Source organism: Haematobia irritans, chromosome 3 (genome assembly GCF_050003625.1).
Source record: "Haematobia irritans isolate KBUSLIRL chromosome 3, ASM5000362v1, whole genome shotgun sequence".
Classification (NCBI taxonomy): domain Eukaryota; kingdom Metazoa; phylum Arthropoda; class Insecta; order Diptera; family Muscidae; genus Haematobia; species Haematobia irritans.
In genome coordinates this window covers 28,861,017-28,874,184 of record NC_134399.1, presented here as the reverse complement: position 1 = coordinate 28,874,184, position 13,168 = coordinate 28,861,017, and the positions used below count along the sequence as shown (strand labels likewise).

General features: G+C 31.0%; 1 protein-coding gene across 2 annotated transcripts in view; it reads left to right on the top strand.

The window, feature by feature from the left end:
• vnd (ventral nervous system defective) overlaps window positions 1-13,168 on the top strand; it is a 107,985-nt gene that overhangs the window by 74,183 nt on the left and 20,634 nt on the right. The window contains exon 1 of one of the 2 annotated variants that reach the window (XM_075300026.1): window positions 11,448-11,951. The exons of the other annotated variant lie outside the window; for it this stretch is intronic. Coding sequence (XP_075156141.1) covers window positions 11,560-11,951 — 392 coding nt within the window. The 5' untranslated portion in view covers window positions 11,448-11,559. Of the gene's footprint in view, window positions 1-11,447; window positions 11,952-13,168 lie in introns of those variants that run through there. 2 annotated transcript variants of the gene reach the window in all.

The window sequence follows — 13,168 nt, the reverse complement described above, 5'->3', positions numbered from 1 at the left end:
GCATCGAGCCAAACGAGCCGGACTATCGACTTACAAGAAGGTAGTGACTCCAAATCGCGATGATAAACAAAATACGATGGCCAAAGCGCGATCCCGGAGGCTGTACACGACGATGCTGATGAAGTTTGACTGCGTGGTAATGGACGACGAAACCTACGTCAAAGCCGACTACAAGCAGCTTCCGGGACAGGAGTTTTATACGGCAAAAGGAAGGGGAAAGGTAGCAGATATTTTCAAGCACATAAAACTGTCAAAGTTCGCAAAGAAATATCTGGTTTGGCAAGCCATCTGTACCTGTGGCTTGAAAAGCAGCATTTTCATAGCTTCCGGGCAACCAAGAAATTTACGTGAAAGAGTGTTTGAATAAACGTCTGCTGCCTTTCCTGAAGGAACACGGTTGTTCCGTACTGTTTTGGCCGGATTTGGCATCTTGCCATTACGGTAAAACGGCCATGGAGTGGTATGCCGCCAACAACGTGCAGGTGGTTCCCAAGGACAATAACCCTCCCAACACGCCAGAGCTCCGCCCAATTGAGAAATACTGGGCTATTGTCAAGCGGAACCTAAAGAAGACCAAAAAAAACTGCTAAGGACGAGCAGCAGTTCAAGGCAAACTGGCTTTCTGCGGCGAAGAAGGTGGACAAGGTGGCTGTACAAAATGTGATGGCAGGTGTCAAACGTGAGGCCCGGCAATTGGGATTTGGAAAAGCGAAAGCCTAACTGAATATATTTCCTGAATTTTATACTAATTGAACTTGAAAAAGAAATTTAATTCGATTTTTTAAATAAACGATTTCACCGATTTACACGCGTTTTCCCTTGACCAAATTTTGACCGTATCATCCTCTATTTCCATAGACAATTTTGGTCAAATTTTTATTTGTACAGAAAATTTTCTCAAAATTTTATTTCTATAGTAATTTTTTCAAAATTTTATTTCTATAGAAAATTTTGCAAAATTTTATTTCTATAGAAAAAGTTGTTAAAATTTTATGTCTATGGAAAATTTTCTCAAACTTTTATTTCTAGAGATATTTTGGTCAACATTTTATTTCTACTGAAAATTTTCTCAAAATTATATTTCTATATCAAATTTTCTCAAAATATGAAGTATTTGAGATTTTATCGAAATGTTGATCTAAATACTAAGTTTTACAGAGTATATTATAGTCGGCCGTCCAATTTAAGGCTTTCTTTATTTGTTTTTTACTAAAATTGTGTTTCGTCCCATAACGTTAGATTTAAATTTTAACCCCCATTTTCATGAAGCTCCGTTAGTGCTTCGTTAGCTAACGAAGTTTTAAACCGTACTATGGATATACCTGTTTTTTTGCCTATGTATTCCACATACCAGTTAGGAACTTAACTGCTGCAAATTTTTCAGTTAAAGTTAACCTGAGATAAGATATTTCCAAATTACTTTTTGTTAACTAGCAGTTAAAGCCTAACGAAGCTAAATGAAAATGGCCGTAAGTACATAAATCGGTTGAGGTTCAAATTCATACATATGGGAATATAAACCTTTATATAGCTCGTATTTACGGTACCACTTGTACAAAAATGTCTTAGTGTGACGGAAAAAATGGAATTCAAAATTGTAAAAATGTCTTTAGTGCCATACGAAGTTCAAGATGGGCGCATTATTGGAAAAATAAACAAATTTTAAAAAATGCTCAACTATTTTGTGGGAGAATTTAGTAAACCTTTATGCCTCATTTGTGCATAATTTTGCCCCTTTTTAAGAATTTAACTAATGTTCGCAAATATTTATTAAAGCCAAGAAAACTTTCTTTAATTTTTTTTAACTTAAATAGAGTTAAATCCGCTTTAATCGGGTTAATTTTTTTTAGTGTATAGTAAAAAATTTTCTTACCCATGAAAACCCTCTTACCACTACGGAAACGGAAGAGAAATAAAAATAGAAATATTTCATGTAATCTTTGATGTTTTCGTAATCTACCTTCCCTTGCTTTAAATCGTTTTGAAACTTGCCGATTTAAAAAAAAAGGCATAAATGGGGAATTCTAACCAAATCAAGAGAATTTTACATTTGCCACATGTGTAGTACACTTATAGCTAAGGTGAAATTGGTATTTCCCCCAAAAAGTAACAAAACAAAATACAGGTCAGTCAATAGAAAAGAATCACATGTGAATAGCACACATGTAAGACACCAATGGCTCAAGTGCTAGCCAAGATTCTGGCCAAAGTAACGATTAAACCAAGGCATGTTAAGGAAATTCCTCCAATAAGTCAGTAAAGCAAAAATCCCACAATCATCCTTATGATTATGTATAGGTCGATAGAGAGTAGAGTATATGCTCGAGGTGATCTTAAAGGTTTGAGGAGAAAAATTCTTGAAGATTTTTTTTAAATTTAAGCACTAGTATCCTCGTTTTTCTTTATAATCTAAATCATCTAGAGGATGTGAGTGATTATGATAATGCCTTTATCTCCTTAGATAGCCCATAAATTCATAGATATTTCCTCATTTATTTGACCCTTTGATTTCTATTTCCCCCCCCCCCTTCCCTTTCCCCACCGCAACACAAAAAAATCTATTATAGCTTTTCTTCGTTATTTAAACGTAATCACATTATACGGTATCAGTTTTTGTTGTTTTATGTCATGTCCATCTCTCCCTCTCTCTCTCTCTCTCTCTCTCTCTCTCTCACACGCACTCTCTCGGTGAGCATATTCCATTTAATATTAAACGGAAGTATCACCATTACATAAAAGAATTTCCTCTTTTCCACTTGCCAATGGTTGTGGGTAAGTGAGTGAATATGTGTGTGACTGTGTATGCGGGGGCCATTATAGGAACCCCATGAGGCTTTTAATCAGATACAGTGATTTGACGAAATAGATTTCCTTGACCAGAACAAAAATAATGATTACAATTACATATACACTGAGAAAAAATGTTTGCTTAATTGTAATGATAAGGTGATCTACATTGTAGGACACATTCTTTGAAAATTATCAACGGCAATTTTCGGTAATACATAAAAAGTAATTTAGTCACTCGAAAAAAGAAAATCACCTGGTTGAAAGAATTTGAGCTTTATTGATGGGTTTTAAAATTGACTCTAAGACGCAATATTTTTAAAATAATTATATTTTGAAAAAAAAAGTGAGTTTATCGGTTTTATAAAATTCAGATTTACTTTCATTTTTATTTCCCTAGAAGATAGTCTTGTAACAATACGGTAGTAACAGTCAACTACTCAACTAGTGACTATCTCAATTCTTAGAAGGTAGTAATTGGTTTTTTTCAATATTGACAAAAAATTTACAAAGCTAGCTAATGATATTGTTCACAGAAAAAAACATCTTCACATACTTATTCAGTTAAGAAAATTATTAAAAAGTATTTATTAAATTAAAAATAAAATATTTAATGTCTCATTAAATTATGCATTAAATAAAAACCTATTGCAAATTAAAAATAACATTTTCTATTAACATCGAAAAATTTATCCACAAATTGGTTCATTATATTTTTACTCAAATCCAAATCGGAAAATACATAAAAAAGTGCAGCATCATGTGCACTTATCAAGAATACTATTTCAGGTGAATTAGGCTGAAGTATGCAATTAAAAAATGCAATAAATAATTGAATGTCTCATTTAAACATTAATTCAGTTTTAAAGTTAAAAATCTACCAAACTTAAAAAAAATGTGTAGAATTTTAAATGTTGTAACGAGTGTAGATTGCGCCAAAATAAGCAAAGTTACCACTTCTACAAAAAAGCAGAACATTTTGTCAAAATTTTGTTTCTGTTGAAAATTTTGTCAAAACTGTATTTCTGTAGAAAAAATTTCTCAAAATGTTATTTCCAAAAAAGTTTTTTTTTGCAAAATTTTATTTCTATAGCAAACTTTTTGTCAAAATTTTATTTCTATAGAAAATTTTTGTCAATTTTTTTTTCAAAATTTTATTTATTTGTAAAGTTTGTAAGGCTTGAAGTGATGTTGTAATAAAACAAAATAAAATCTTAGTTTTTAATAGCGTTTTATTTTTAATTATTTCTAATATTTCAAACACCATCGTTGTCCGTCCTTAGGGAAATTAAATGTTTAACTGAAGACGGACAACGATGGTATTCGAAATATTGGAAATAATTAAAAATAAAACACTATAAAAAACTAATGCCTGTATTCATAATAATTTATTGAAAGTTTATGGAAGGAATTTGTATGGTAATAGTAGGTTAAAAGTTTACATTAACTTTTATGAATATGGGGGTAAGATTTTATTTTGTTTTATTACAACATCAAGCCTTACAAACTTTATAAATAATTATATTAAAAGGTCAAATATACAACAACTACAAAATTTTATTTCTATAGAAAATTTTGTCAATATTTTATTACTATAGAAAATTTTGTCAAAATTTTATTTCTAAAGAATATTTTGGCAAAATTTTATTTCCATAGAAAATTTTGTCAATATTTTATTACTAAAGAATATTTTGTCAAAATTTTATTTCTAAAGAATATTTTGTCAAAATTTTATTTCCATAGAAAATTTTGTCAAAATTTTATTTCCATAGAAAATTTTGTCAAAATTTTATTTCCATAGAAAATTTTGTCAAAATTTTATTTCCAAATAAAATTTTTTTGTCAAAATTTTATTTCTAAAGAATATTTTGTCAAAATTTTATTTCCATAGAAAATTTTGTCAAAATTTTATTTCCATAGAAAATTTTGTCAAAATTTTATTTCCATATAAAATTTTGTCAAAATTTTATTTCTATAGAAAATTTTGTCAAAATTTTATTTCTATTGAAAATTTTGTCAAAATTTTATTTCTATTGAAAATTTTGTCAAAATTTTATTTCTATAGAAAATTTTGTCACAATTTTATTTCTATAGAAAATTTTGTAACAATATTATTTCTATAAAAAATGCTGTCAAAATTTTATTACTATAGAAAATGTTATCAAAATTGTATTTCTATAGAAAATTTTGTCTAAATTTTGCCATAATGTTGTCTCTATAGAAAATATTGTAAACATTTTATTTCTATACAAATTTTTTTTCAATATGTTATTTCTATAGAAAACTTTTTCAATATTTTATTTCTTTACAAAATGTTATCAAAATTTTATTTCCATAGAAATTTTTTTTCAAAATTTTATTTTTTATAGAAAATTTTGCAAAAATTTTATTTCCATAGAAAATTTTGTCAACATTTTATTTGTATAGAAAATTTTGTCAAAATTTTATTTCTATAGAAAATTTTGTAAAACTTTTATTTCCATAGAAAATTTTGTCAACATTTTATTTTTATAGAAAATTTTGTCAAAATTTTATTTCTATAGAAAATTTTATCGAAATATTATTACTATAGAAAATTTTGTCAAAATTTTATTTCTATTGAAAATTTTGTCAAAACTTTATTTCTATTGAACATGTTTTCAAAACTTTATTTTTATAGAAAATTTTGTCAACATTTTATTTCTATAGAAAATTTTGTCCAAATATTATTTATATAAAAAATTTTGTCAAAATTTTATTTCTATAAAAAATTTTGTCAAAAGTTTATTACTTTAGAAAATGTTATCAAAATTTTATTTATATAGAAAATTTTGTCAAAATTTTGCGAAAATTTTGTTTCTATAGAAAATATTGTCAAAATTTTATTTCTATTAAACATTTTGTAAAATTTTTATTTCTATAGAAAATTTTGTCAAGAATTTTATTTTATAGAATATTTTGGCAAAATTTTATTTCTATAGAAAAATTTGTCAAATTTTTATTTCTATAGAAAGTTTTGTTAAAATTTTATTTCTACAGAAAATTTTGTCAAAATTTTATTTCTATTGAATATTTTATCAAAATTTTGTTTCTATTGAAAATTTTGTCAAAATTTTATTTCTATAAAAATTTTTGTCAAAAGTTTATTACTATAGAAAATTTTGTCAAAATTTTGCCAAAATTTTGTCAAGATTTTGCAAAAATATTGTTTCTATAGAAAATATTGTCAAAATTTTATTTATATAGAAAATTTTTTCAATATTTTATTTCTTTGTGGCTGAGTGTGCTAAAGCGTTCAGTTAAGGTGCCAACAGACCCAGGTTCAACCCCCGGTGAAAGCGAAGAAGGTTTTCAGCTTGTAAAAATTAGATAATAAGAAAATAAAAGTATAACAAAAACAAGTAAGACAAGTCTAAAGTCGGGCGGAGCCGACTATATTTTACCCTTCACCACAATGTAGACAAACATTTGTGTTACCATCTCAACTACTTCAAATTTGCTGGGAGCAAAATAAAAGTTTGCATTTCCAGATACGAATACTTGTAATGGAGACAATTTTTTGTACTTTTATAAAAACTCTAGAATTAAAATTTAAATCGTCTAACGCCCTGGGATGAAATGTTAGTAGAAAATATGGGAAATATGAAGCGAGAGAAATTTTTATGCAATTGTACAAAAGAGCATTTATGATTTATCAGACAAAATTTGAAGCAAGTCATGGCTTTTGAGGCCATATAAGTCCAAATCGGCGAAAGATATATATGCGAGCTATATCTAAATCTCTACCGATTTTAGCTAAATTTGGCACATATAACTATACCATTAAACGTACCTCTCGTGCAAAATTTTAAACAAATTACGGCAAAACTCTGGCATTTAAGGCAATATAAGTGCAAATCGGGCGAAAGATATATATGGGAGCTATATCTAAATCTGAACCGATTTCCATCAAATTTACCAAGCATTGGTAAAATGTCAATTCTACTCTCTGTGCAAAATTGCACTAAAATCGGTGGTAAACTTTGGCCTCTGTGGTCATATGAGTCTAAATCGGACGATAGATATATATGGGAGCTATATCTAAATCTGAACCGATTTGGCTGATATTTTGCAAGCTTTTCGTTTGATAATCACGCCAATTAGGACCAGATCGGGGATAAATATATATGGCAGCTATATCTAAATCTGAACCGATTTTTTCCAAAATAAATAGCGATTGTCGGACTTAAACTGCTACCTGAACTTTGCACACAAACATACATGAACAGACGGACGGACAGACAGACGGGCATCGCTAAATCGACTCAGAATTCAATTCTAAGACGATCGGTATACTCAGACCTTTCCTTCTTAGCGTTACATACAAATGCACAAACATATTATACCCTGTACCACAGTAGTGGTGAAGGGTATTAAAACTGATAAAAAAAGTCAATTTAAAACAAGTATATACGGCCGTAAGTTCGGCCTGGCCGAAGCTTATGAACCCTCCACCATGGATTGCGTAGAAACTTCTACTGAAGACTGTCATCCACAATCGAATTACTTGGGTTGCGGTAACACTTGCCGATGGCAAGGTATCTTAAAACTTCCTAACACCGTAATATATACCACATAGTCCATACGTGGTATATATTAAACTAAAACGGCCGATTAAATACGTATATAATTCAGTTTAAAGTTTCTATAGAAATAAAATTTTGACAAAATAAAATTTTGACAACATTTTCGATAGAAGTAAAATTTGGAAAAAATTTTCTATAGAAATAAAATTTGGAAAAAATTTTCTATTGAAATAAAATTTTGACAAAATTTTCTATAGAAATAAAATTTGGAAAAAAAATTTCTATAGAAATAAAATTTTGATAAATTTTCTATAGAAATAAAATTTTGACAAAATTTTCTATAGAAATAACATTTTGACAATGTTTTCTATAAAAATTAAAATTTTGGTAGATTATTTTTGGCTCGAGTGACAACCATGATTATGAACCGATATGGACCAATTTTTGTGTGATTGGGGATCGGCTATATATAATTATGGACCGATATGGACCAATTCTTGCATGGTTGTTAGAGACCATATACTAACACCACGTACCAAATTTCAACAGGATCGGATGAATTTTGCTCCTCTAAGAGGTCAAATCTGGGTATCGGCTTATATGGGGGCTATATATAATTATGGACCGATATGGACCAATTTTGGCATGGTTGTTAGAGACAATATAGTAATACAACGTACCAAATTTCAATCGGATCGGATGAAATTTGCTTCTCTTAGAGCAATCGCAAGCCAAATTTGGGGGATCGGTTTATATGGGGGCTATACGTAAAAGTGGACCGATATGCACCAATTTTGGCATGGTTGTTAGAGACAATATAGTAACACAACGTACCAAATTTCAATCGTATCGGATGAAATTTGCTTCTCTTAGAGGCTCCGCAAGCCAAATCGGGGGATCGGTTTATATGGGGGCTATATATAATTATGGACCGATATGGACCAATTCTTGCATGGTCATTAGAGACCATATACTAACACCATGTACCAAATTTCAGCCGGATCGGATGAAATTTGCTTCTCTTAGAGCAATCGCAAGCCAAATTTGGGGCTCTGTTTATATGGGGGCTATACGTAAAAGTGGACCGATATGGACCAATTTTTGCATGGTTGTTAGAGACCATATACTAACACCATGTACCAAATTTCAGCCGGATCGGATGAAATTTGCTTCCCTTAGAGCAATCGCAATCAAAATTGGAGAAAAAATTTAAAGAGCAAAAGTTTTTTTTTAAATTTCCCCATCCAAACGAACTTTCACGGTACAACTTCTATGGAAATTTAAAGGATACAAAAATGGAGTACTTCCGTCCTCTGAAAATCCCATGTAAAATTCAATAAAGATGATCCATGTTTGCACTAGGTTAGGTTAGGTTAGGTGGCAGCCCGATGTATCAGACACACTTAGACTATTCAGTCCATTGTGATATCACATTGGTGAACTTCTCTCTTATCACTGAGTGCTGCCCGATTCCATGGTAAGCTCAATGACAAGGAACCTCGTTTTTATAGCCGAGTCCGAACGGCGTTCCACATTGCAGTGAAACCACTTAGAGAAGCTTTGAAACCCTCAGAAATGTCGCCAGCATTACTGAGGTGGGATAATCCATCGCTGAAAAACTTTTTGGTGTTCGGTCGAAGCAGGAATCGAAGCCACCATCTTTTTGTTTGCACTACTTCAGGATCACAAATTGGGGATCCAAGCAAATTTTATGGAAGCTGGGTTAATCAAAAATGTTTTTTTTTACATTAAGGAAAATGTGCGTTAGTTCAAAGATATACGACTTTAATGGAGGGACGCAAACTTCTAAAATATGTGTCCTAAATTTAATAAAAAATTTTTTTTTGAAGCAAAGATTATAAATTTTCTTTTAATTAAAATTTCATTATTTTAAAGAGATTTGTCCTTAATATTATGTAAATTGTGCATTCTACAATTTAGGTTGCATTTTCTTTAATACCACGTATACATTTTTTCCAGGGCTCTCAACAAGAAGGTTACTTTAATACTAAGATTTTATTCTTTCCTTAAAATTTTTGGTATTGAAAATACGACTTTGTTTTTTTTTTTTAATTGATTACGATTTGTGTCATAGTTTAAAGTATGCTAAGCCTAAATTAAAAATTTAATTGTGGCCCACAACAAATCCTTAATTATATTCCAATATTATTATATGCCATCGCTACGAACCACTGTTTCGATATTTTGTAATCTCTAGCATATAAATTCTCGATTTAATAATGGTATAAACGGAAAAACTCATAAAACTCCCAATATGCCATAGACCCGCACCGTATGGGGTTAACAATGCCTGCAAATGGACGAAGCTATATAATCTCTAGTCCATATACCACCGGAAGCCCTCCGCCCCACACCATGAATAAATGAAGGAGAAGAAGAAAACTGCTGATGATGAAAATGATGATGACAGCACAAAGTACATAGATATTCAAAATGGATGAGAGGTTGAACGTGATATCAAAAAAAAAAAAAAAAAAACAAAAGACAAAAAATCATAACCATATAAGGGGAGAAATTTAATCCTACCATATTGGGGGGACCTAGAAGGGGGAACTTAAAGGAGGATCCTAGTGCGAAGAAATAAAACCAAAAAAAACTGACAACTAAACGAGCAAAATATAAAACGAGTATATTGAAAAGCCTGAGTACTTAAGGAACAAGTGAAAAATGCTTCACATGGAGAGCAAGACCCAAATAGCAAAAAGCAACAACAAAATAGCATGAGCGTAACCCAATCCCATAAACTACAAGCAGACACGCAATAGCAGCAACACTCACAACACATCATGACTATGGTGGGTTGTTGGTGGAGCAACATGAATGAAAAGTAGAGTAAGAAGACCAAAATTCGATTACTACTACAGCTATACAACAGCAAAAAAAGGGAAGTAACACTGCTCATAAGAAGAGGGCCACCAAATAGGGATTTCCCTGCATTATCTCTTACCATACATTTGCCTATTAGAGGGCCTACAAACAATATGGGCTACAGCTATATGCTGCTGCTTCTTCTTCTTCGCTATCATCTCTTCCTTAAGATGAGAAACTATGGCTCTCATCTTTCAAGTACCCTCTCATAAAGACGGCGTATGCGCTCCATTTTTATATACTAAGAGAGAAAGAGACAAATCTTGGGTATTACACTGGCTACTCTCACATAGAGGGTTTTTTTTCTCGTGTTTGATGATGGTGATACAAAAACAAGGATATGTCTGCTCAAAGGCAATTGGTGTTGATGATGGCCTTAAGAGCTCTTCTCTCCGGGCCAGTCAAGTAAGTAAGTAAATGAGTGTATGGGCGAGTGTGTGTGTGTATGTTTGTTGTTATTCTAAAGAGAGTGGTGCTTAAGGCTGAAAAGGACATGAGAGCCCACTTAGCTTATATACATACACATTGTCACACACACACACACATACACACTTGGTTTTGGAATTTTATAGATGGTGAATGGGTTTTTCGTTGGCCCGAGGTGAAAGTGGATTTGTTTGGGTTTTTCAATGGTGCTGGTGGTGCGCTGCTGCAACAGCAGCCATTGCCCTGCCTCTGCCCCTGATGATGATGGTGGTGGTGGTGGTAGTTGGGAAATTCTATGTCAAGACACGGGGTTTTTCAGCCAACCACCGGCAAACTGCTAAAATTTGGTTGGAATTATGTTGAGTTCTTGTTTACAAGTTAGTTGTCGATGACACTTCAAATTGTAAGCATCAGTATCATAACGACGACGCGTCCTCTCCTCAAACAAAAACGAGAAAATTCAAAGAGAACGAAACAAAAAAACCCAAAAACCGTTTGTCCTTTTCAAAACTCCCCACCATCGGAATATTTTATTATCAGAAAAAACCCAAGACAAAAATTGCACAATATAAAAAACCCAAAGAGTGTAAAAAAAACCAAATTTTTCTCAAAAGTCAAGGATATTTTTATTGCTCAAGGATTACCAGAGTGAAGTGAAAAAGTGATATATTTGAAAAAAAAGTGTTTTTAAAAATCATAAAAAATTTTTGAGAATTTTTTTTAAATCCCCCTCATAAATATTAACGGCTTCAAAGTGGCTGAAAAAAGGAAACGTTCCCCCTCGCCCTCGTCGGCCGGGGGTTCACCAACGCGTCGCAAGTCTTGTGAATCTTCAGCGGCTTCCGATAGTCAACGAAGTCATTCACCAGCTGCATCACCACACAAAGATTCCGATATATCGGTATGTTCACCTATGCCCACACCCAAACAACGACAAGCCCGTTCACGATCACGTTCACCCTCGCCCCCACCACGCACCTCTACACCCACTGCCAGTGTTGTACGCTCGGCAGAAAAGCTAAGACGTGAAGATGCCCAACCCGCCAAAACCAATACCACAACAGTTCCGGTGAATACCGCTACATTGGGTCAACAGGATCATTTGAGAATACCCACGGGAGCGACGGGTTTCAGTGGATTTCCCTCATTGCATAGTATGAGTAGTCTTATGGTGCCCTCGGCAGCAGCCGCAGCTGTTGCGGCGGCTCCTTTTTTGCCTTGGTCACCTATGCTCTTACCGCATTGGGGTCATGCCTTATTGCCAGCGGCTTTCTATCCGGCGGCTTTGCGTAATGCTCTACCGGGGTAAGGATATAAATATTGATATTGAAAAGAATACAGGACATAATTATGGTCAATAATGCACAAAAATATCATTGAAATTGAGTTAATGAAATTTTTCTTTGCTACATAAAAAAACATTTTCATTAGGGCTATGAACATTTTCGTTAATACTAAGAAAGGTTTCATTATTTATTAAAACAAAAAAATCGGTATGAAATTGAAAAGTTCATTTGAAATACAAAAGAAATAGAAAAAAATAGCGTAGGTGCTGAACATTTCTGTTTTTCAATGAATGTTTTCGGTTCTATGTTAAGCTATACGATAAAGGACCTTCATTTTTTAAATGACTCCAAAGAGCTTTTCACCCCATATATATATATGTAGAAGCCTATTTAGGGAAGCTGTAAATCACTCAGAAATGTTAATGACATTTCTGAGACCAGATAAAGCACCGCCGGAAATTGGGATTGAACTCATTATCCTTTGCAAGATGGGCATGGTAACTATTGCTTACCGATGACTCTCAGTGTAACTTAATTAGATTCAATTAATTTGAAACTAATTAAATTAAGCAATTTCAATTGAACCATATTTTATTAAAAGTAATTGATTAATTTTATTTAAAGCAAAATAAAATAAAATAGAATAAAATAAAATAAAATAAAATAAAATAAAATAAAATAAAATAAAATAAAATAAAATAAAGTAAAGTAAAGTAAAGTAAAGTAAAATAAAATAAAATAAAACAAAATAAAATAATTAGAATACATTTAGTTACACAAAATAAATTACATTTTTTTACATTAGTTTAGATTCAATGAAGTTCAATTATAATAATTTATTTAAAATTAATTAAATTAAAACTAAATTGAATTAAATAATTTTAAACCAAAAATTATTAAATCAAATTGAGTTAATTTAATTTATTTGATTTAAATTATTATAAAAAAAATAATTTTGTACAATTTAAACAAAGTTAAATATATTTATAATAATTTAAATGAAATAAATTACAATTATATTAATTTATTTAAAATTAATTATATTAAATAAAATACAATACAATAAAGTGAAAATTACTTAAGTAAGTCAAGTAACTTAAATAAAGTAAATTAAGTTGTACAAAATTAAATTATCTTTTTTTGTAATTAATTAAATTAAAATAAACTTAATTAAGTTAAATTAGCTTAAACCAACATTAATTAATTTAAATTATACAAAATTTATATATATAATAT